The sequence below is a fragment of the Motacilla alba genome, chromosome 3, assembly GCF_015832195.1.
Source record: "Motacilla alba alba isolate MOTALB_02 chromosome 3, Motacilla_alba_V1.0_pri, whole genome shotgun sequence".
In the NCBI taxonomy this organism is placed as follows: domain Eukaryota; kingdom Metazoa; phylum Chordata; class Aves; order Passeriformes; family Motacillidae; genus Motacilla; species Motacilla alba.
In genome coordinates, this window is record NC_052018.1 from 78,053,059 (window position 1) to 78,078,719 (window position 25,661).

General features: G+C 36.2%; 1 protein-coding gene across 5 annotated transcripts in view; it reads right to left on the minus strand.

Moving 5' to 3' along the window:
• The window catches only part of BIRC6 (baculoviral IAP repeat containing 6), a 176,180-nt gene that overhangs the window by 117,336 nt on the left and 33,183 nt on the right, over positions 1-25,661 (minus strand). For 3 of the 5 annotated variants that reach the window (XM_038133270.1, XM_038133273.1, XM_038133268.1), the window contains exons 11-23: positions 22,509-22,658; positions 19,050-19,275; positions 14,613-14,773; positions 11,694-11,825; positions 10,328-10,459; positions 9,897-10,075; positions 9,295-9,425; positions 8,299-8,460; positions 8,060-8,191; positions 7,695-7,792; positions 6,408-6,555; positions 2,068-2,201; positions 481-627 (exon numbers count right to left, since the gene is read on the minus strand). In XM_038133270.1, the coding sequence (XP_037989198.1) occupies positions 481-627; positions 2,068-2,201; positions 6,408-6,555; positions 7,695-7,792; positions 8,060-8,191; positions 8,299-8,460; positions 9,295-9,425; positions 9,897-10,075; positions 10,328-10,459; positions 11,694-11,825; positions 14,613-14,773; positions 19,050-19,275; positions 22,509-22,658 (1,932 nt within the window). The remainder of the gene's footprint in view (positions 1-480; positions 628-2,067; positions 2,202-6,407; positions 6,556-7,694; positions 7,793-8,059; positions 8,192-8,298; positions 8,461-9,294; positions 9,426-9,896; positions 10,076-10,327; positions 10,460-11,693; positions 11,826-14,612; positions 14,774-19,049; positions 19,276-22,508; positions 22,659-25,661) is intronic. The other 2 variants (XM_038133271.1, XM_038133269.1) reach the window with 1 other exon arrangement.

Genomic DNA, 25,661 nt, shown 5'->3' on the forward strand with positions numbered 1-25,661 from the left:
AAATTATAAAACACACCTTTAATTCCTTATTAACTGTTCAGAGCAATGCAAAAACAAGAGCAATATCTTTTTATGCAGTTCTTGCTACAAGGTAATATCATCTTGAGTTACAAAGTATATGGTTTATAAACTATCCACATTGGTCATACATGCAACACTTGGATTACAGAAAAGCCACCTATTGCTCTGGAATTCTTCCACCACAAAAGCTTGTAAGGTAAAGATGCAAGCTTGTACATTATACTCTCTAATAGAAACAAATAGATTCAAGTTAATATTTTTTAAATCCACTTTGTTTGCTAAGATCCAAGAAGTTTAACTTCACATATAGAAATTATTTAAGAAAAAACAAATCACAGACAAAACATTTCAATACTTGCAAAACGACAAGCAATCAGTTTGTCAAACGGTGCCATTATGTTCAATTAAAAATGTACTATGGAACTATGCTAAGTAGAAAAAATGAAAAATTGTATATACCAGTAAACGTACTTGCATCGTCCCTTTCTATTCTAGTTCCATCACTTGTTGAGACACAGGTAAAGTGCAGAGGTTCAACTTCCAGAAGACCAGTAAGGGAAGTAAAACTACCTTCAGCAGCTGCACAGCTACTTATTTTTCCATTTCCTGAAAAAGGAAACATGTATCTGCACAGTCAGCCTATGTTTTCTTCATAGTGACATTTCAATTCATGAAGTGTCAAAAAGGACAACTAAATATAATGCACACATTTCATTAGTTCATGTTGTAGAAAAAACATCCTATCACACCCTCAATATAAACGGGGATTTGCTGTCAAATCTGAAGAGAGCATATTAATAAGTCAAATTGTCAACTGTGACAGAAGCATAGTATAGCTTTCTTAAATCCAGAAAAAAATCATATATGGATGCTCTATTTTTTTCTACACTGAAAGCAAATTAGCTTGCAAAAATATATTGATGTTACCTGAAAGGAAGAGGAAGAAACTGTCAGACCAACTAAGATGATACACAAATTTAGTATAAAACCCAGACTATTAATCAATATCCAAACAAATTCACAGAGTTGTAAGGAGCAAGGGACAGGAAGGAGAAAGACAATAGCATACAAGAGAAGGAAAGCAGTCACTGTGACTGATGAACACACTTGCAATGAAAAGAATTTCCTGACAGGTAAAAATTATCTAGTTCTTTAGGACATTGCAGGATCTCAAGATTCACTTATGAATTAACCTGAGAAGATAGATACAAATATACTTTTAAGGTATTGTAACTCCTCTAAAACAGAAAAAATACCTCATTAAACCTTTATATTTAAGTAGAAGAATTCAATATGGCAGCTTTCCAACTTCAGAAAAATCCATTTAGGTTTCACTGCCTATGTGAGTGTTGCTAGCCTAAATGAATAATAGCACAGCTCAAGGAAGTTACTTGAAAGAGGTGACAGATGATTCCTAGACTACTGACCCACGGAATGAGTGTTATAATTATCTTCTTTAAATTAGGTCTAATAAGTTCTTGGAGGTCTATAACACACCCAAGATAGCTCAGCTACCCTTGGAGGCATAAAAATCAGTAGGGTGGCTTTTGTTGTAGTGTTGGAAACAAAAAGGTTTAATAAAAGGCAAAATAACAAACAGAGAAAACTGAGCTACTAAATTGTCCAGGTGGGACTTTTTTGGCTTCTCTCCAGTTAGCTATCCTTAAGTTTGAGGTGAAGTCTCCTGGGTCCTATGAGGTGTCTTTTCCCTTAATCGAGGAGAGAAACTTCTGGCTGTCTTTTTAAGGGGACAAAGGATAGTTTTGTCACTCTGTTAACAGGGGGCACACTCCTACAAATGAGAGCAGCCTTTCTGTCTAATCTCTACCCTGAGAAATTCCACAGGATAAGAAAATAACAGATTCCAGAAAGAGGCTTTTTCTTGTTGTCCCAAGGCCACAAGAAATGTAAAAGATACCATGAGCAAGAGAATACCTTGGACTTCAGCTTGGTTCGAAAGCATAAAATCGCATCTTCAGGAAAAGAAAACACTATAATAGAGATTTACCAATTCTTCCACAATCAATCACTGCTAAATATACATACCTGATAGAACATCAGACAAATCAATTTCATCTGACTGTACTCCAATACTGCTGTTGTATACATTTTTACAAGAAGAGCCACATATTTCCAAATCAAACAGAACTGGATCAAAAGGTGAACTGTATAATCCATATCTGCAAATAAGACAAACAGCACCATTCACACAATAAGAACACATATTTATTTATTTACATAATTATTTACAGTAAAAGACCAAGCATTTTACCATCAGGATTTATTATATTCCAAACTATTCTTTTCATTCATTGGACACATCTTAGAAATTATCAGCTGCTTATAGTTCATTAAAATTATTTATTTGATGGCATTTTCAAACAGCTTATAATGCTAAGTAAGTAACTCTTCATTACTAAAGAGTTTTGAAGATGTAATAGTGTCCTGGAAACATGACACACAATCACACTAGACATGAAAATACAACTACAAGCCTTAGACAACGAGCCTCAGCAAGACACACACCTGCACATGGCAAATGAGACATTAGTCTGAACTCAATAAAATCACAGTACTGTTTCAAAACAGCAGAAGTAATTCCACCTCAGCTTGTTCTTCCAGCTGAAGTAACAATTAAAAAAGGAAATGCTGCTAGGCATACTAATCAACGCTTGTGATAAATACCTCAACAGAAGAAAACTCATAGCATTTACTCTGGCTGTACTGGAGGGCAAAAAATAGCACCATCACTAAAAATGGTCCCAAATCAATTATGGTTTTATAAGCCAAGAAAAAGGAAACTACAAAGTAGTATCAAAATCAGTGAGGCCTTTTGTTTGTTTGTGGTTTTGTTTTTGTTTAAAAGTGGGTTTTTGGTTTTAGGAGTTTTTTCAGTGTTTACCAATACTTATTACCAGCAACTGAAAAGAGAAAAAAAAAATGGAAAGCAGGCTAAATTACTAAGCCAGAGTAGAAAGAAATGCATCTGTGTAGATAAAAAAGTTGAGAAACATAACGCTCTGCACTTTGGCAAGAGACAGAAGAAATCTGAAATATTTCCACAAACACACTAGCAACGGCAAAGTTCTTCCACCCCCCCTTTCCCTCTGCCTCCAAGCAGTTCCTCTTTTTAAGCCCTCAACATGCTGAGAAGGCTGGAATGCTTAAATGTCTTTTTTGATCAAGTAATCACAAAACTGTAAATATCTACATGAATACAACACCAGCAACAAAATAAAAACAGATTCTAGACTCCTCTGATTGTCAAAATGTTTCCCTATTACTTAAGGTCAGTGCTTTTGGCCACACAATACTATGACTGTAATTATCAGAAAATGATGAATGATCTTACAAAAGGGCAGATAATTTGAAAATTACAGATCAATCCCATTTAACATTACATTTCCCAACAAAGATACTTAGAAGGTAGCAAATTTAAAATAACTTTATACTCAGAACAACACAGGATAGACTTGGTTGCTCTTTACAAGCATGTATTAGACAGGAGCAGGGCATCCTGCACATCTGACAAGACTGATGTGTTTGCTGCCTGACTTTTTTTTGCACACCAGCCAAGAAAACGTGCTCCTGTAAAGTGGCTACTAAAACACACAAAAATGCTTGGACAAAATTCAGTGTGGTACCTTCACAGCCTGCTTTAGACATCAGATTTAAGCATTCAATAAATCAGGTCAGCTCAACACCAACACTGATTACTTACACGTTTTTAATAAAGAGTTTGATTTATTAAATAAGCAGGTGATAAAATGTCAAAATTCTCCAAGAGTATTGTAGAGTAGAATCAGAATTTGAACATACTGCAGAGGTTTAATTTATTCTGTCCAGCCCAGATTTATTTCAACAAGCATAGTGCCTTTTACCTGTTCTTCAGCAGGAATGATCAGGTGCACAGTTTTGAGCTTCATTACCAATCCTTTTCACAAAAGGATGTTGAAGGTACATCAACAAAAAACCCAAAGACTAAATCAAGAATATAATGTAAAAACTCATCAATCACCTCATTCATCTGTGCACTAATGAACGCAAACTACGTGAAATACCTCTTCTCTTTCATTCATCAGTGCCCTCAACTAGAATAGTGAGTAAAATTCTGTGTATCACAATACAAGGAAGACAAGGACTAAAGAAGCTGAAGGAAATGCTTTAAGAATGACTACGGATCTGGAGAATACAATGAAGATACAAATACACTCCGGACATCCAGAATTTGTTTAGAATGGAAGAATCTGCTCTCCAGTGACAATGTGGGGAGGACACAAGCACTAAAACTGAGCACCAGGAGAGTTTTCAGATTAGATGAGAGTGGGAGACAGTTCAAGTGTGAATGATAACAATAATTAAACTATGTAACACCTTACAATATTTAGAATAATTTAATTCCATGACTACATGAATCTGGTACTTTCAAGTACAGGCTGGAGAAATGGTTTTAGATTTGCTAGAGACAAAAATCAGCCTGTTTTTTTTTAATACAGTCGAAAATCCTATCTACAATCCCTTTTTTGTTGTTTTATGAACTGCTAACATGTAACACACCCTACTGGCCTTATCCTTTCAATTTTTACTTGATTTATTGCAGCACATGATAGTAAAATGAGTATTATTCTCCCACGAATGTGCAGATCTGTAAAATTAGACATCTGCTTTGAGCTGATTACCAGATGTTAGCCTATTGCACCTGGGACCAAGGACGAAGAGGAAAAACACAATAGTGTAAATTTTGCAACACAAATGTACACAAAAAAGATACAATCCAATTCAGGGAAAGGAAAGGGAAAAAGGGGAAAGCTATGGCTGCATACTAATTTATTTTTAAAAAAAACACAAACGCAAAAACCAAAACACAAAAATTACAGTATTCTCTCAATCCATACATGTATGATAGACCCACAAATTTTGCCTGAATTAGTAGACTAAATGAAGACATAGTCAGTCCCTGCTAGAGAGCTGTTGTAACCAAAGAAGGGATTTGCTGCTACTCCTGAACTACCTATGGGGTTATGGAGTTAAAAGAGAAAGCAAATTAAGTTTCAAGAAGAAAACCAGTAAAACGCCACCTAGAAACATTCAGAACATCTAAGCTTGAAGGACACCAAGAATGGGCTCACTTCAGAAATCTCCCCTTGCCATGCAGACAGCATGTGCTCACCAGAAGGTGAACTGAAATGTCACAGTACCAAATTCAAAAATGGGCAACTGGAAAGGAGGAAAACCTTCTATTTAAGATATACTGTTTAAAGAAAGTACTTGGAAGCAATTTATATGAAGAAACAAATCGATTCCCACAGAAAGGTGCCATTCTCATGTCAAGTATAATTTTCACTTTTTTCTCCTCCATTTGGTTCAATTCACTTATTTTTTCAAAATTCAAAGTTTTTCCAGATGCTGTTTCTACTGCTGGGATAAGTCTTCTAATCAACTGTAAGGACTACAGATGGTGAAATAAATTAACAACTAAGTAGAGGAATGCAGTAGGTAACAGGATAAGGATCCAAGGGTAACATCTAAGACTAAGTTTTTATGAAGTATTTTGGAATTACAATTCTTTAAAAACAAAAGCAAAAATTAACAGATATTCTCCCTCCTCCACACCTTCCCTTACTGCATTTTCTGTCACATTTTCAATTTTACCTGAAAATTCTGAACTAACCTCCACCAAACCTTTTCTACTTTGATCTTGCTTGACTTTTGAGGAAAACTCTTGCACCCAAACCACAACGGAAAAACATGTCAAACAGCAGCATTTTTCCTTCACTAAAATACAGCTTTGGAAACTGCTACACAACTGAACCATCAGAAATTTCCTTTTTTGTATCATGTAAATCCAAAGTTACATGGCCAATCAGTTCAATATGTAAAAGTTGCAACATCACAATCCTAAATTATGTTGATATGTAATTTAAAAGAAGGACCTGCATTCCCAGTAATTACTCCAGGTCTCTATACCTAGAATGTGGCCTTTGGAAGAAATACATTAAATGTTCTGTCAACCTACTGAAAGACTATAGCTTTGTGAAGCACTGTGCCAAACTGAAACTATTCAGCATACTTAATTCCTTCCAAGAGGCAAAATATGACATGCTGTGTCAGTCCTTATACTAAAAATCATAAATACTAACTTAAGGATTGCACAGACTTCAAACACCACATACACATTTGCTAATTTAAAATGTGACATAGCAATTAAATTCAACTTGAATTTCGCACAAGTTAAAACTATTTTCCAGAACATTAATAAATTAATCCTTGCTGAAACAAATACAGCAAAGTGTAACACACAACCTTTTTCAGAACACGAAAGGATGGCATTAGATGGTTGTTAGGCTTGTTTTAATTAAGTTTACAACAACCACATTTCTTAGTACCTTGTTTGAAGTAACGCTTCCATTGGTGTTAGGCGATCCTGCAGCTGCCGGGACACTGCAGTCAGCAATGATGCACAAGCTGTGCTGCAACCTGCCAAATCTTCATCTTTTACATAGTTCAGCAATACAAAATACCAGTACACAGATCCTGCATTAAAAAAAAATTATTTCACATGAAACATGACATAAATTTTTCACCGAGAAAGAATACTTGGAAGGATAATCAACATAAGTGATAATTACCTAATGGTATGAATACAGACTAGGAGGTATTCTACCCCTTCCCCTTTCTTGAGAAGATCGATTAAGAATCAGTCTGCAATCATACGTTTCTACAAATACTTCCAATTCTCTTATTAACTAACACATAACTGAAGGAAAAAAAGGTTCCCAAGAGACAGCTTTGCACACTTCCTTCATTCCTCCTGCTGACAACAATCAAAATGCTTTTGATATATTAAGGTGCTTGGCTAGGGGTTCCAATCTCATCAGAGCCAAGCCATATACCAGAGCCAAATTTTTTTCTCATCCTGGTTGCTGTCTACTTAATCTGTATTTGCTGGAGGCACTGCTTGCATACAAATAATTTCTGGGAGCACAGCACTGTGGTTCTGCACAGAAACACAAATCTCAGCTTCCTCCTTCTCCTTCCCTTCCTGTGCATTCCATACCCTCTGTAGCACTGTGTTATGTGTTTTGACCTGGATGGTAGTACAACAAGCTTTTTGGAACGCAAACTAATTTTTCTGTAAGACTCATTGGTGATGCCAAGCCAGAAACAATTCAACAATATCCTAGTGTGAAAAGCAGGCCTTGCCACCCAAAATACAAGGGTGAAGTCATCTTCCCATTCCATCTGGCAATCCAGATGCTTCAACAAGGTGCTAAGAGACCATTACACTTCAATATAGGTAAGAAAGAAATTCAATTTAGTTAAAATTTCCTTGTAGTGCAGAAGAATCAGAAGTGGATTGCTAGCAGGACATCATTTGGATAGCCAAGTTTCCTGGCTATCTCCTAATTTTAAAAAACAACAGACCACCCTGACTGTCACTTAACGTCAACACAATCTGTTGCTGCTAAACACCTTTCAGAATTCTTAGAAAACTTAAGTTCTTCAAAAATGTCACCAACTGCAAATGTCTACTTCATGACCAGATCACTCCAAGGAGCATTTTGTACTAACTGAACAATTAACTCATTTTCATTTCACAAGAGAGTCCAACACAACTCGACAAACAACAAATGCACCGTGTATGTTTACGACAAGAAACACTGCATACGTACCACCTGTGGCAGCAGCGGGCAAAAGAGGCATATTGTCAAGTAAAGCTTTTAGAAGAACTGATCCAAACCCTTGTTGACTTGGGTCACACCTGCCATTGCTACAAGGAAAACACAGATACTTGAACATTTAAGGAAGTAAGAATGGAGGATGAAATCTCCTCCAGGAGATGAAGCTGAAAGACTGGTGATCTTTGCAGTCACACCCTAAACACGTATTTCCCGAACAGAACATCTACCAGGTCTTGTTGCTTTATGAATTCAACGTCAACAAACAAAATGTTCAGTTCAGAATGCATGCAAATCCCTGGAATACATGTAAAACAGAAATAAACAAAAATAAATAGATGCAAATAATTAGCACTGACCTGATGCATAGTGCAAGAAATCGTGCACACTTGTGAGCTATGCTCCGCCCAGCTTCAAAGAAGCAAACACGTATAATATCAGAGACACATTTCCGTGTTTTAGAAAGCAAACTGTCATTTCCTTCCTTCGAGCTGTGAAAACAAGTTGCATACTTTAGAGAATAACATAAACCTATTTTTTTTATCCAAACTGATACTGAGAAACAGCCATGATAATTTGACCATAATTCCTCCCTTACCTGCCAGGGCCATTTGAATACACTCCGGCCAACCAACAAAGTGTGTCGAGGACAAGACTCTGAGCATGTTCTGTAGTCAGACCATCCTCTGTCTTCTTGCAAAGAGTGGTGAGCAGCTTCTCATGGAACTCTGAAAACTGTAACATGGCACACCGTTGAACTCTGGGGAGGAGGGGAAGGAAAGAAAACCAGAATTAACCAATATGGCCCTTCTCCAGCTTTGTATCCTGTTTTAGGAGCAGCAAAAAAAAAAGAGAATCCTAGATGAAAGTAAAAGCAGTACAAAAGCATATGCAATACCTTCTGTGCACACATTCCCAGTCATCCTACTTTCTGCTCACAGAACTTCCTACATTACAACAGATCTAGCAAACTTCTATTAAGTTTTTCTCCCCATTAACCTGCCTAGCAACTTCTAAACCTAAACAAACTTTCACCATCTACAAAACTCTTATCAACTGTTTGCACATACCTCCTTTTGCAGCCTCGTTGACCTCTTTAAGCCCATTACAGTCAGTGCCACCACTGCAGGGTGGCACCTGGTAAGACACTTTAAATACTGTATTACTTGTATCTAGGTCTACAGTACCAAATCAAAGACATCAACCATTTCTTTGTTAGCTAAATTTGATTTTAAACTTTTTGACAAATAATATTATTTCTGCTGTACAAAACAAGGCAATGTGAAAATAAAAAGGGAAGATGCTGACTCTAAAAAAAATTTGTTTTACCAAGAAAACTTATTTACATTTGCCTTTTGAAGTCAGGCAAAAAAAACTCACTCAACATAAAATTTAATGCATGGTGTTATTCTACCACAACTTCCACAGCATAGTGCTCTCTTACTTGCAATTTACAAGATTTTCCATACAAAATAAGCTTATGAAATAACAACTTGACACAGTATCTTGACCGGAGCTATTTCAAGAACTAAGCTTTTGATGAGAAGCATAACTAAAGCTAATATTTCTTCAGAATTAAAAAACACCTACTAACCTTTCCTTTGAAATTGAAGTTTTTTTAAATCTTCGAATTGTTACAGAGACTTCTTGAAGTAAGTCACAGCCTCGCAGATTATCTGATTTTCTTGAAGAAGTAGTGGCTTCAATTTTGCTAGATGGCTTTTCCTTATATTTTTGGGAAAAATAACATTCATAAATCACATTGGTTCTGATTAATTTTTATACCTTGTTCAGCGAAATGCAAGCAATTTGCTAAAATCTCTCAGTTTGAGCATTATACCAAAATAAACTATTTTTATTCACTTATTGCTCAGTATAGAACAGTACACACGCACATATATCTTCACAGAAGCGTAAGACCTATCAATAACTGAAAATACTCAAGGGAACAGAAGTTTCAAAAACAAGTCTTCAAAATGTGAAAGTGGCAGAACAGACCTTTTCAATTCAATCTGCACAAAAGAAACAACTTAGAAATGTTGAACTCTAATTCTTGAAGGTGTCAACATAGTGTCACCACTTTAGAAAGTAGTTTTTAATGGATCTTAATTCTGCTAACAGCTGCTTCATTTTCAGATGACATGAATCATACCAAGTCTACAACTACCAAACGTATCTTCCTTGGATATACATTACCTTGCCTGCTGCAACTTTTGCCAACAATGAAGCGAGTGAATGGCCCTTGTTTGTCTGAGGTTTTAGAGGAGGTATTCTAACTACTGGTCTAATGCCACCATTGCAGATGTCTTCTGTTCCTCTGTCATTCACTGCTTTGACATGAATTAAAAATGAACGATACTTGCCACCAGCCATGCCTAAAAGTAGAGAAGAAAAAAGGAGGAGGGAGAATTTGCACAGTTTAAACAGATTGCAAGTTGTAAACTGAACAGATCAGCCATGTTAATTACAGTAGTTTACCATCCATTTGATACAGCAACTCACTACGATGTTATACAGCAGAATTTGCCAAAGTAAAAATAAATAACAAACCTATGTCGGACTACAGAAGTACGAAATGCACTTCAGTCACACAGGCTTCATGCAAATAGCATAATAAACTGATTTACCTTTAACAAGCTTTGGACTTGTTAGTGTCAACATTCCAGCATGTCCTGATAGATCAAGTCCAGTAGCCAGCCATACTGGACCACAAAGTATATCTTCCTTGTGTTCCTCCAGAAATGGACACAATCTAAGACCTTAGAAAAACATATGTAACATGGATCTGAATTAGCCACAACTAAGTCATAAAATCTGATAATTTCCATGGATTAAAAATGCACTATGTCAAACTCTGATCACTAAATACGTATAACTTTACACAAAAAAAGACCTGAAGTTCACTTTTAGACATTTTCCAGTGAACTCAATTAAGGTAAATGACAGTTTAAAAACCCTTTTCAGTTACATTATATGGATTAATATATATCTTGACTGGCTTATAAAAGCGACAAAATACACAACTGATGAAATAAAGAACCAATATATACAGAGCCACAATCCTTACTGGGTCATTACTGAAGCAGGACAACACTGTTTAAAAACAAAACAAAACGAATAATACATTTAAAACAAGGACGGCTTTGTTTCTTCTATAGGATATACAATTTACTGAAATCATCTTCACTCATCTGCTGCTCCTTTCTAAGCATCAAACACCTCCTTTCAGCACTTTTATCATCTCTTTGATCCTACCCTTCATCCTTTCTAACCCCTCCTTTCTTGGAGTCATAGGGTCATATAACGGTTTGGGTTGGAAAGGACCTTGACAGCCATGCTCTAGATAAGGCTGATTACATGAGGGAAAAGCAGGTGTAAAGTAAGACCGTTGGAAGGACCAACGAAAAGAACCATCGCTCTAGAACTGAGTCACTCCAACGTTAAATTTTAGTCTGCAGCTCTCCTCACTCAGACCCACTCAATGCTTTCACAGTCTAGGATATTTTGTGGAAGAGTGCTAGTTAACAACAAAGTTATAAAAACAGGCACAGTGGGATGTGGCCTAGCTACGAATTCTTTATGTTCTGTTCCTTATTGGTTTACTGCGGCAATGTCTACAAAAGCCAGGTATGCGAAGAAAAATTATACTAAAACTAGCCAAAGAAACAAAGTAAAATACTACTGAAACAGGCTAGCAATTTAAATAAGAAAGGTTCCATATCAATCTACTTGATTTCTAAATTCAAATAAACATTAATCTGCTTGTAAGCACCAAACCTCTCCAGTAGTTTAGGACATTTCTGGTACATTTGTGTTAAACTTTCAACTCACACAGCCAACAGATAAGAGAGAAAAATAACTTTGAAGACAGCTGAGAAATTAGTCTATTTTAATGTCTGAGCAATTTTTGCAGAGGAATTCAAATTAATCATCAAAACAAGAAAAAAGCAAGGTCCTATTTAAAGTGAAGTATAATAGATCAATAAAACTTACATTGTGGTTCCTCTACATCCATATACTGCATTTCTTCACTGAATTCTGCCAGTCCTGGTTTTCCATTTCTCTCCACTTCTATATTATGAGCTGGAGATAAAGGAAATGCAATCTGTCTATCTACTGCTGCTTCTGGAAATAAAAAATATTAGCATGATTTCAAACACTGCTCAAGGCTCAGGAAAAACAGAAGTGGAAGTTTTCACAGCAAAATTATCAACTTTCTGCCCACAGCAATATTTCTAATATAAATCCACAAGTATACAAAGACATGTTTTTTATACAGATTGAAGTTGCAGTAAATAGTTAAAGAAACAGTATTTCTGAATGAACTGTAAAGAACCTGTTTTGTTTTAAATTCTTTTCCCCTAATAATCAACTGCAGATTACTCCTAAGCAATTAGATTCCAGTACTGAAAGTTTGATAATTTAAACTTAAAATAAGTGGATTGCTCCTGCTGAACATCAAACATTATTTTGGTAATACTTAAACACAGCCTTTTTTCCAATTAAATGGATCACATGAATTATAGATGAAGAGGACATGCAAGCAAATTAACAAGAAGCATATACAGTGAATTAACTGCCAGACCAAAACCATTCATTCCTAACCAGAAGAATTATGCCTCTGGCCTTCCCATTACTACACACTACATATTTAACTGTTTCCAGGGCTCCTGTCACACAAAAAAATGACTGAATAAATTCTGCCCTGCACATCTTCCCTACGTCTCATTATCTTATAATTTCAGTTCCTTTCTCTACCCTTCTGGAAGGAGAGAAGTTGGGGGGGTGTTAATAGAATTTCAGTCTGAGGTTTTTATACATTTCTAAGAGCCAAACAATGTTGAATATTACTTCTCCCTAGGACTGGATCATTTTGGTTAAGATCTATCACAGATATAAATGACCTAGCTTTGTCTTCCCTTATAATGAAATCATTAGTGCCCTATTATTTTATTCAACAGTGCAAAGAAAAAAGTCAAATGTCACTGAAGTCCTTTTCCAAAACTCAAGAAATTGAAAAATGGAAGGAAACAACTGCAATGCAGTTACACTTGGAGAAGACGTTGGTTAGTTGGTTAGTTGAATAAAACAGACTTTGCCAAGGCTGCCTCGCAGGTGCTCTCACATTCCTCAGACTTTTCCAGACTGCCTGACCCCCCATTTGATGCCTTTTCTACCTTGTAACATAAAAAAACAAATTCCAGTATATTACATGCAAGGAAGTGAAATGTCATTTTCTTGAAGAGCTCTGTCATGTCTTCTGATCAGTATGCTCTGCTGAAAAGCATTCACAGACAGCTCTGGCAATTTAGTTCACAATCAAATGTATCCAAGGAATTACCAACTTATGGAACTGTTTGTTCAGAAGTGTTTAAAATTGAAGCATTAAGGAAAAGAGTTTAGCTTTTCTTCTATTGTTTTGCTCCATAGGTGAAGACTTTCAGATTAATTCTGACATCCAGATCTACAAATGGACTGAAATCATGCTGAAAACAAAGGTTCCATTCAGGAGAGAAACATGGACAATCTGTTCTGGTTTTTGGAGTTTTTTTTGGTTTTTTTTTTTTAATAGAAAAATTTCTTCTCCATGTTAAAATTTCAGTTTTACAGCAAGGATTAACAAAAATGAAGAAACTGAAAGAGCACCTGTTGCAGTCACAGCTAGCACTTCTGCTAAATCTAAACCATCTCGAACCCTGATAGAATAGGCATTTCTCAAACAATATCACTAAGCTAGAATATTTTGTTCTTAGGTTTACAACCACTCTACAGTATTTAAGAGAGCGTCTTCAGCACACATTTCTTGTTGTTAAACACTGAGGGCTGCTACAGAGTGAAGCTTTATGAAAGCATGCTAATGATCTGTGAAATGCCTATATTCCTTTTTGAAATTTACTGTTACTCTTGTGTTTAAGTGGAATGGTCTTACTTAGCAATTGAAAAAAAATAGGAAAAAGAGGGAAAAAGGGCTGTTATGATCATGATTGCTGTTCTTCTCAACACAATTTATATCCAGCAAGCAATTTAATAATATCTGACAGCAAGACTTCTCTGAAATAGCCAGTTCCCAAAAGCTTTTGAAAAAGAGGTGGCCAGATAAAGATAAGCAATTAATGCCTCAATAAAAGGAGGTACAGCATGTAATACCTTCCAGGCCTAGTAGACAAGGCAGCAGGACATGAAACAAATGCTCTCATCACAGGAAAATCCCAGTGGAGGCAATTCCACATCAAAGAAGTGACTTTTCAATTTATGCTACCCCCTCCCTCACAGGTTCCCTGAGAGCTAGTAAGATGCAGAGTCCAGTTAGGAGTCTTCCCAAGGCAAGATCATTCCTAACTTTGGTCTACTCAGTCAAAGCTGCAAGAATAAAAGGTGAAATCATACTGCAGCTTTCACATAGCTTAGCCAACGAGCCAAATGATGAGAGAATTCCCAAGGAAGCCACGGGATTTTTTACTTCCATCAAGAAAAGTCTTGCTATTTTTTCACTAGAAAATTATCTCCTTCTGTGACTTGGAATAATTTAGTACATTTTTGTTACTACATCAAGACCTTAGAAGAGCACCATTTGCTTAATCAGTCAATCTTCAGGACGATTTACAATTGACAACTTATTTTTAATGACTGTAGGATTAATTCAGTACAAAATTATAACTGAGTTCAGTCTTTTTGAGCTATGTACTTTTATTTGCACATATGTCAAGATTTTGGAACTGTTTACTCAGTTTGTCTCCCCAATTACATTCAAGCATGATAACTGAAAAGAGCCCATGATACTGGGAAACAGAATATATCAGTAAAAATGAAATACTTACACAGTTACAAGCAATTTTTCTGATATACATCACAGAGAATAATGATCTTCAGAAAAGAAATAATGTTTTAAATGATATCCTAGTTTTTTCTTACCATTGACTTTCCCTAAGCCGGGAGCTTTATTTTTCAGTAAAGTCACTTGAATCTGGGGAATGTTTGTGATGTTTGAATTCAAAACAAATTTGAAGTCCACATGTCCAACCATACAGGCTTTTGGTAGAACTAGTTCAAAGACATGCTCATCCCAGCTGTTGCTGTCAGGAAAAAAGAAGACAATGACCCAGTGTACAGAGAAAATGCCCATCACGCAGGCAGCATCACACAGTCCATTCTGCATCTATGCACACTCTCCTTAAAAAGAAGAAAAACTTACTTTGCATTAGTTGACATCCATATGAATTTCTGAACAAGTCTTTCAAACTTTAAAGCTTTCAAGAGATAACCACATTAATTTTGTGAAAATGTTAAAATGCCAACTGATATGATAGGGAGAAGCAATGTTCACATTAAAGCAGAAGTGGAAAGATTCCCTATTACCTTTATTGCAGTACAGTTTCCACATTACTATAAATACTAGTTACATGTTCCCATGAAAAATAAAGTACAAGAAAAAAAGACCAAACACAACATTAAAAGAAGATCTATCTATTAGTGAAGTGTATGAAAGCATGATCAGACCTTGTAATCTCTTATAAGTTGCCCTTATCCATTGTTTAACACTTTATGTCACTTTCCAGTGCACGAAATCAACATACAGGAAACTCAAAATACTATTTTCAAATTATTTTTAAAGCGCATTTGATAATTTATACAGGATGAAAAGTGCTTTTTACCAGGTGCACACTCAGAAGCCTGTGCTGTGCAAAAGGGTGCAGCTTTCTTTTATTACATCACATTTTTGTTTTGAAGACAAGTTTGGTTTACACTGGAAGTATAAACTTGAGACAAGCACCCCTCAAGGATCCATTCCATGGTTTCATACACTGGGGTTTGCAAAAAATAGTTCAAACTCAAGAGCAATGAAAATAAAACTAATTATGTGTCAATTGTCCTGTTTGTGTACGTTTTTAAAACTAGCTGAACTTCTTGATCTCCGTAATTTAGCAGTAAATATTTTTTTAAAATGTAGCTTTGATATACTTATTTAGCTGTATAACTGAGAAAACTAAGAAACTGAGTATGCTGCTATAAATATTTTTGAGACCTCTTTCTAACATTTAATTCACAAATAGGTGTTTTAACTTCAATAGCATGCTACACCTAAAGTATTGTGCAGAAAACCATTTTAAAATAGATTAAGGAATGGTGCAAATGTATTTATTCCTTTACGGTAATATCCCTCATGGCCAGATCTCCTTCAGGCACATGCAATACAACTTAAAAGAGATTTCGGGTACAAGTAAAGAAATGGCATGCCAGCTTTCCATAGCTAGCAGCATAGAAAAGCAGAAATTTTAGGAGGAAAGATGGACAGAAGCAAGAGAATTCATGGTTATGATTCAAGAAGGAACAGTGAGGAATTTTCAGCTAACTATACAAAGAACACAGGTAAATAAAATATAATGAAAGTTTATCCCACTGCTCTGGGGGGGAAACACCCTAAAACCTCTGTTAGCAACTGTAACAGTAAATATTTAGAATCACTTATGCCTTTCCTCTAGCTTGGAGAACACATAATCCAATCCTGCCAAACAGAAGAGAGGTTTGGGTATGGTTTTTCACATCATGCAAAACATGGACTAAGTAAGACATTCAAAGAAGCCAGACTTCTGAAACACTAAGTAATATTCTGCTCATCCAGTTTTAGTTAAGGAGCTGGTACAAACCCAGAAATGAGTAATAAACCACTTTGTCTGCAGCAGTCTTCTGTAGTCTATGTGTTGCATACAATGCACACAGCCATAGTGAATTACAACTGTTATTCATGTACCCCAGAAATATATTTCTTACAGAACTGAGCAGCAGATGCTCAATAGGCACATATGGAATAAAGAACCTCCCTGAGGGTCTCACATTAACCGAGCAGTTAAGACATTTATACCTCTGACAATAAACTTCACAATCTAATTCTGTCACTAGTTAAAAGACTCCCTTTAAAGTTTTCTTTTAATTTCTCATAGGTTGCTTTAAGTACATCCTTTATTCATGTGCAAAGTTTCAAAGCAGTAAACAAATTATTTTACTTCCTTGTTATTTTCTCATATATTAGCATATCTATCCTAAATAGATAGCCCAGTGCAAATTCTTTTAGGAACTCTTCTATCTTTGAAACCATCTAAATCTATAGCATCTTCCTAAAGAAAAACATACAATCCACACTGTGTTCTAAGCACCAATATACCATAATTCTCAACTACAAGATATTTTCCAACACACTTTGTCATTGCTTTTCTAGAACATCTCACTGTCTGATCTCCCACTACTAATGAACATCATTATCAAGCTCTTCCTTCTTTCATATATTTTCAAATAAGTCTCTGTAAGATGAATACATCCTACATAAATTTGAGATAAAGCCAGGAAACTCAGATGTCACTGTCCATGCATATTAGGAATTCATGTACCTCTCTTTTAAAAGAATGAATCTCATTTAACATTTCAGTTACATTACACTTGGGAGAACAACACTGATATTTAGATAATTTGCAAGGTAAACCAGACTCTGCTTTTCTGTTTTCCTTTTGCATAGTCTTTTTAAAATAACAAAGTAGGATTGTAATATAATGCCATTTTCTAAAATACAGTTACAGGATTATCTCTTTCTATCTATTTGAGAAACAAAAGAATTACCATATCAAATTGCATTACTCATCCATCTAACACTGTAACCCCACATCGTGATAGGTATCAGTATGAGGCACTCAAAAAGGAGATAAAAGGAACCTTATATTAAAGACCAAAACATAATCCAGAAATCAATCAGTTATTCTTCCCAGATAACTTTTACTTAAGAGCTAACATGGCTTTCAATCTTAAGACTCTACCCTAAGAACAAAGGGACTGTAATTTAATAATTTTTATCATGAGTCATATAGCAGCTGCCAAAGATTTCCAGTACTAAACCAAAACTTCTAACTTTTCCTCTTTACAACCCTGTTTCATTTTGCAGCATGCATAATTCTCTTCCTCTAATGAAACAATATTCATAAGCTAATTTTCCACTTATCCCTTTCCAATTAAGAGCTATTACCTTCACTGCTTGCTTCCTATGTAACTTCATATTGATAGCTTTTCACTTTTCAGCTGTTGCTGAACACATTTTGATAATCAATAGTTTTAACTGGAAGTTATTTTGCAACGAACCACCTCCCTTCCACTTGCTACATACAGAATATTTAACTTACACAATGCAAAACCACAAGATAAATAAAGGCTTTAAAGCCTATAATGCATTGCAAGTTTTCAACCGTAGCTTATGAATTTTTATTTAAAGCAAGTTCAACTCCTGTTCTGTGTCAGCCGTGGAAATGCCTCCATCTATTACATGTTTTCCCACCTGGAATGCTTCATTATCACATGCTATCTTTTAGCTGTTTATATTACATGCTTTTTTTTTTTTTGCCCCCCACATGACCTCTAGCTTCCCTAGGACCCTTTGGCCATTTCATTATTTTCACTCTACGGCTATTTCAAGTCCACATGACAATCCAAATGTAACACATGAGTGGAACAGATGTGTAGCAGTCTGACCTAAAAATCCTGTACTATCTTAGGCACGTCCCTTAATAAAACAAAACAAAAAAAATCTATCTATATTGTGTTTCTCCAAGCATTTTTCACAAAAAAAAAAAAAAAAAGCCAATAAACTATGCAAAGCTACTTCAGGTAGGTTTTAAGCAATCCTTCAAGGAGACTGAAACACTGGTGTAGTGATATTTAGGAGTCCAGAGGAATTCCAAGTTCTCATGTCACGTGTGAAAAATTAAGTCCTGCTACACATACCATGTTGGTGAAGTTCATTTCAATGAAAATACTGCCTAAACTTTAGCACTACTAGGGCTCTGGAGAGGCTTAAAAAGTTTCATATATAAAGATTTAACTTGAATAGACATAAAACCAGCTTCTACCTTCATATTTTAAAGTAAATTACAATACGATTTAATTTAGTACAAGTAATTAGTCACACTGGCATCCATAGTTTGCATTTTCTGATTAAATAATTTACTAAAAATGTGTGTATGCATAAGAAGGGTGAATCAGACTTTTACAGAAACTATCAAGAATAGCTCTAATTCTGGCAAATGTGCTTGTCTATTTATGTAATGTTATGACCACATTTGGCAAACAAAACTCCACCAATTCAAAACCTGACTTTTCAATTTGTTTCAAGGTCCACTAAAATGCCTCTGGCAATGTCACCAACACTTGTAATGCAAACTGCCAAATGGGGATTGTCATCTTTGCAAACACAGGTTCTGAAACGTGTACACTAGTTAAAAACAATTAAATCACATGAAATTTGTGGCTGTACAGCTACACCAGCTAGTTAAGCAATGCACACAATTCCTCGTGCCCTGCTCCCCTACGTACCTGTCTGTCTGTAGCTTCCAAGTCCGAGTGTGCTGAGCTGCATCCCCGTGGTGCTGCTGGTGCAGATGCTGAGGGTGCCGCCTTTGCTGCTGCTCCTGCTGGACTTCCACCCAACAGGGAGGGACAGTGGCTGAAAACCGTGGTGTCAAGGTCTCAAAACGGGTCAGTTCCACCAGGGATGTCAGTGTCTCAAGGGAGAATGGCTGGTCCACCAAAAGATCAACTCCTGAATAATTACAACACATACATTCATTATTACATAGATACTTTTTCCAGAACATCCTATAAAAATAGTTTGAAATACATCAGAACTGCTGCAGGCAAAATGAACTACAAGTCATTTGAAGGCTTTTTAGTTAAAAAAGAATAATAACAAACTCCCCATCCCCCAAAGCACCACCTTAAACAAACAACAATGACAGCAAAAACAACTACAAAAAATCCCAACACAAGCAACCAAACATCCCAGCCTTGAAGCTTGTATCTTTTGAAGGCAGTTCACTTAGAATAAATTTTCTAAGTAGTGAGATCTCTGAGCATGCTGTCTGGAATTCAGCCAGAGGCATCAGGAATAAGTAATTAGCCAGCCATACTTTGAAGATGTAAAGCTGATTAAACATTTTTTTTTAATATCACTACTGACTCGGATAAAAAAATTTATTTCACGAAAACAGATGCATAGAATTACTGTGCATTTTTATCACTATTTAAAACATTACTTTGGCCTCTGATTATCAATAGTGACTTGTTTTATGGTGGATTGCTAGAACATTGTAGTTTCAATAGGTACTCCCAATTTACCTTAAAAGACAGATAAGTGAAAAACAAATATAATTTATGTTAAGCACTTAAAAGACACTGGGCCTTGACAATTATTTTGTCTTCTTGTCTTTATATTTATGCCTTGTACCAAGGAAACAAAGGTATTAATTGAAGTATTGAAAACAAAAATATCCCAGGAAGTCAAACACCTAAAGAAACCACAACAGAAACCAAAAATTGATAATCATATTTCCTCAGACACACAAAACCCCCAACCAACCCAAAAACCCCAAACCAAAACAAAAAAAAAACCAAACAAAACCCAATCAACCAACCAACCAAAGAACTCCCGCCAACCAAACCTCAGGGAAAATAAGACATGCACAATGTATATTTTCTAGAATTTTGAGCATTTTCTCTTAAAAATGTGTTATGAAGGAGAAGCTTTTACTTGTAAAAAAATCATGCTTTTCAAAAGGAGAAAGTTTGCTACCTGACTGCTACTGTCACCACTCAGGGTGAGGAGATAATAATACACCAACACAAACACCACCCTCACTGCAAAGCCTGAGCCTAGAGAGTATTTTGAAAAACAATCCAAGTTGACTTGGAGGTGAGAGGCTTAGACAGGTAATAAATTCACTCTCATTGCAACTATAATAATATCGACTTTTCAATTTCAGAGGCAGGAAAATGCCAAAAAATAGAAATGCTTTAGAAATTGAATTTCAATAATACAGCAAAGACTTTCACTTTTTTAACTGCCAAATGTGAACCTCATTAGCTGGATGACACTGCAATGAGAAGTGAGATCATTGCTCAAACTGTACAACAAGCCTATCTTTGAGCACACTGGATTTTTCTGCTTCATTCTCCTTCCTCCTCCAACAGAAACAAATCCAAATTCAGAGTATTCACAGCAACCACATACATGTAATCAATGCCTAAAACTGAAAAATTAAGGACTTAACTTCCCACTGTTGTCAAGTATACTTGGCTTCTTTTAAAAATTACAAGACTTATTATATTCTAACAAAGTGTTATAACAAGACAAAGTTTTAACATCAAACTTGAAAACAGGCTTTAAACTGGTCAGGAAGACTAATATTCTTTTTTAACTCACTTTGAAAAAAGAGATTATTTTATATTACTTCACCACAAAAACTCTCTGTTCCTTAAAAGGAAACGGTAATCTACGATTGCTATAAGATTAACTTATTTTTTCTTAAAACATTAAAATTTAATATGCATCCAAGTTGCAAATTCAGGCTACAAAATAAAATGCAAGAAACACATTCTAGAATGCAAACAACAGAGAAAAATAAATGCACAAAGCCCACAATATAAAGGAACAATGTAGAGTAGAAGCTTCTGCTTGTTGCAGGATTTCATTTCCCCAAACAGAAGCCTTTCTCTTCAGCTATGTCTCTGTCTGAAAAACATGCTAAGACAGAAGTGGAAGAAAACACTTCTTCTGTTTCTAGTATGTAAGACCAAAAGAGAAGCAACACTGATATTACAAATCAAAGGCTGATCACGATCCACACAAGTACTGACAACCTCAGTGCTGAAGAGGTTTACACAGCCCTAACAATTACTCTCATATATGCTAAGAGTCCTGTATTATTGACTTCAGTATCCTCAAGAGTTCTGCAACCATTTGGTTTCAACAACTCTCACCCAGACCCCTCATTTCAGCATTGGCTTCTTATGACTATTAAGCTTCTCTCAGAGCTTTTAGTGACTCAGTTTGACACCACAGCAAAATAGTATTCAGTTTATCTGATCATTCCTGTGTACCTAACAACTCTTTGGAAACCAGAACAAGATCAAGCAATACTACAATGTCTAAATTATATGACTGCTTAAAGGAGGACCTGCAGCTTGTGGACAACCTAAAGATACAGCTACTTTGAAGACTATACATAAATAAACCAAAATTTCTTATTCCAATAAGTCATATTCAAGGCTATACTGAATGCTAGATGGGAACAAGATAAAAAAAAGGAAAAAAATTTCCTTTGTAGTACTGGCAGAACTTAAACAGTAATGATCATCTATTTGACTCATCAGGATAGTGAGAGTTACCATTTGCTTGGAAGTCACTTATCTCTGCTGATAAGCTACTATACAGGGAATGCATCCATTGAAGAATACCCTTGACATCTATATTCTTTTTTGCTTTATTTGCCATTAGCAAAAGAAGGGTGCAGAAGAAAGCCATAGACTTTTAGCACCCAATATATGTACAACACTTTATTTTCTAGTCATCTTCAAACTTCAGGAATGGCTTCTTTGGTGAAAAAGAGGAGGAGCAGGAGAAATTCAGACCCCACAGCAACTGCTGTAATGCTGCTTACAAATAAACTTATGACAAAAAGCATCTCTTCATTCTTTTGACTGACTCTTGAGGAATAAAATCAGGGTCACACAAATACAGTCTGCCATACTTAAAATCACACGTAGAGACTGGAAAAAGTCCAAGTGTTTTGTTTTGTTTTTTTTTTAAATCAGGAACTGCTGAAGTGTTATGCTTGTACACACCCAGTGACAGACATACAGCAACTACAGAACTCTAACTTTGGGCAGCAAAAAAATTATCAAGCAGCATGCTATTAAATAATTGCAAGTCATGTTCAGATGCAGCTTTCAAAAATGACAGAAGTATTTTGATCCATGTACACATGTGCAATTTACCTGTAATGCCTGGACTAGAAGGGTTGGATAAGGGCTTGGTGCCTTCTGATGACTGGTCTACACTTTTGGTAAGGGATCCATCTACAAGTATATCTGCTTCATCGATGTCATCACAGGTCCCTCCAATCTGAAGGAAATGAAGTTCTCCACCTAAAATTATCACAGACAACAAAAGAAGAAAGTTTGGACAGGCATACACCTAAATTCAACTCACAAGACAGATTTGCACTTAAACTGCTATGCAATTATGACAGTATTTATACAGGACCTGAAATCAGTGAAATTGTACAGGAATACTTATTTTGCTTTACTACTACTCATTTTTTTCAGGGCAAATGCAAAACAGAACTACAGAAATACTGCAGTTGCAAATGGCATCAAAGGTAAAAACTCTACCAGGGGATGGGTTTTAAAAGGCAATAAACAAAGGAAACCTCAATAGAAACCAAAAATCCTAACCGTTATGACACTTCCCATAATCCAAATTATGCTTATAACAGAAAATATTCTACCATGTCAAGTGAAGGTCTACTATCTCATCTGTACAGACTGCCTAAACGTCCTTTTAAAATTCAATATCTGAAAATTAAACTAATTTCTCTGAATTCTCCTAACTAAGGAGCTTTCCACATTATTTCATCAAACCTAGAATTAAAACACTGATCAAGTCAACAGACAAAAGAGCAAAGTCCAAAATTTTCACGGGACACAATGTATTGATGGAAGTTTGAAATCATTCAAGGAGGTTGCCCATTATTCACCACTACAGATACACATAGATCAATTCTATCATTTACAGAGAAGTCATAGAACCAAAGAGTGCTAAGATCCTCAGGTCCAACCATTAACTGCTAAGTCCACCACTAAACCATGTCTCTAAAAGCCACATCTGCACATCTTTTAAATTCCTCCAGGGAGAGAGACTCCATCACTGCCCTGAGCAGCCCATTCCAATGTTTGGCAACCCTTTCTGTGAAAACATTTTTCCTAATATCAAACCTCCCCTTGAGGAGCTTGAGGCCATTTCCTCTCATCCTGTCGCCTGTTATTTTGGAGAAGAAGCCAACCCACACCTCACTACAATCTTCTCTCGGGTAGATGTCGAGAACCACGAGGTTATCCCTGAGCCTCCCTTTTTCCAGACTAATCAACCCCAGCCCCCTCAGCTGCTCCTCGCTCCTCCTTCAACTTGTGCTCTAAGTCACTGAGAAAGAATGTTTAACTTTACAAGATGCTGGGGGAGGGGGGGGTGAGAAGAGCTGTTACCAGCTCCAGAAGTTACCATAAGTCCAATTAGTAGGATTCAAATCAAGAGGCAAATCCAAGCATAGGCCTTAATGTGATTTTTCTGAAAAATTATTTGACTGACCTTCAGCATCTAACATTACGATAAACCTCGTTATATAAAATATCCAGGTAATTTGAAACAAAAACCCTGAGAATAAAAATGTAATAAAACACCAAGATAAAAGCAGGTATATGTCCTGTACTGTGAGGGGTGAGGGGTGTGAAACAGAGTGTAAGAGAGGTACGGGGAGAGTGTGAGGCACAGAGAAAAGATGTGAGCCACAGAGGGAACTTGAACAGTTTGGGGGTTTTTTTGAGATCTCACTAAGAAAGGCCTGACAACTAATGGCTTTGTAACTCAGTCTTTTATGAAGATAAAAAAACAAATCGCGTGAATGAGCAAATTGTCAGAACAACTCTATGGACAGGATCACTATGCTGTGGGAACATCCACCCCAGGTCTAGGTAATGTACAAAAGTAATATTCCTGGAATCTGAAGGGATGGGAGATTTTCTCACCAGATTTATTTATCTTTTCATTTTATCTTCTCAAAACAGCTGTTTCATTAAGCCATTTCTTGGTGGGTCTTTTCTAACTGAGATCCACTAAGAAGCCTGTACCTCCCCTCTCTCAGTCTCAAACTGCACATCCTTGGTGCAGAACAGCAAGTACATCCCAAGCAGATGTACCCAAGCACTCCTCAGGAGTGGAGGGGGAAAAAATACTTCTAGCAAATAACACTTTTAAGTTTCCTTGAAATTAAACAGCTCATAAATAAGCAATTTTCCTCAAACTTCAAAGAGAATTTTAGACACATTGGAAAACACAGATGTTAACGGCTTCATCTGGTACTAAGTCAAACCCTAGTCTGTATATCACTTTGTTTACTGCTCAGCAGCAAAAATATGTCCTTACCATTTTTTCCATACAAGAGAATAGTCATAATCCCTGCATTCCTGAAATAGTCCAACACTTTTCCAAGAAAAAGTCTGTTCTAAACTTGAGATACCTCACTTCCTCTTATTCATTTTTAAAAGGTTCTGTAAAGAAGTTTACCATGAACTTAAGCTGTTCAGTATTAGCCTCTGCTTATGCACACTATTCCAAAATGCTGTAGCTGACTGTGCCTCTGTATCACAAAGGAGGCATTTCCTCTCACAGAACATCCAAAGATGACTTTCTGATGATGCATGCTTCATTATGTGTTTCATGATACTGTAGTTCCAATAGTCAAGTGTCAGTGAAAAAATCTGCACTAATGTCAATGCCTTTTTTTCTTTTCTTTTCTTTTCCCTTTTTTGTGTTACTACTCTGGTTTGCAGCACTATGCTCAAAGAGTGACTCGTCCAGTGCTTTCTAATTGTAGCCAGGGAGCAAACATCTCAAGCAGCAGTTTATCTGAAGGCTCCCCCGCTTGCTTCACTTTGACAGAGGCAATAAATATTTCTGTTGTACTACCAAGAAGATATGAAAGCTGACACTGACTTACTCAGTTATCACAAAAGAGACAAATTAGAAACTAGCATCATTATACTTCCTTCAAAATACAGGTAACACAATCACAACATTGTTAATTTAATTCTGAACTGTATTTAAAACCTGCAATTTGCATGGATTCAAGAACCTGGTAGCAATACAAACAGAACTCAAGAATCATGAATTTATTCAAATAAATCACAGGCTTCCTTCTGGCAAAACAGTTCCTGGTTCCAGGAAAGCAGCACTGGAACAAGCTACAGAGCATGTCAGAGACTAAGGCCACTGCAGTCAAAGCCAATCAGGTGAGATGTTCCTGCACTCTAGAAGGAGTTTGGGAAGAGTGACACCATTGTCATTAGCAAATCACAACTCAATGACAGAGTTGA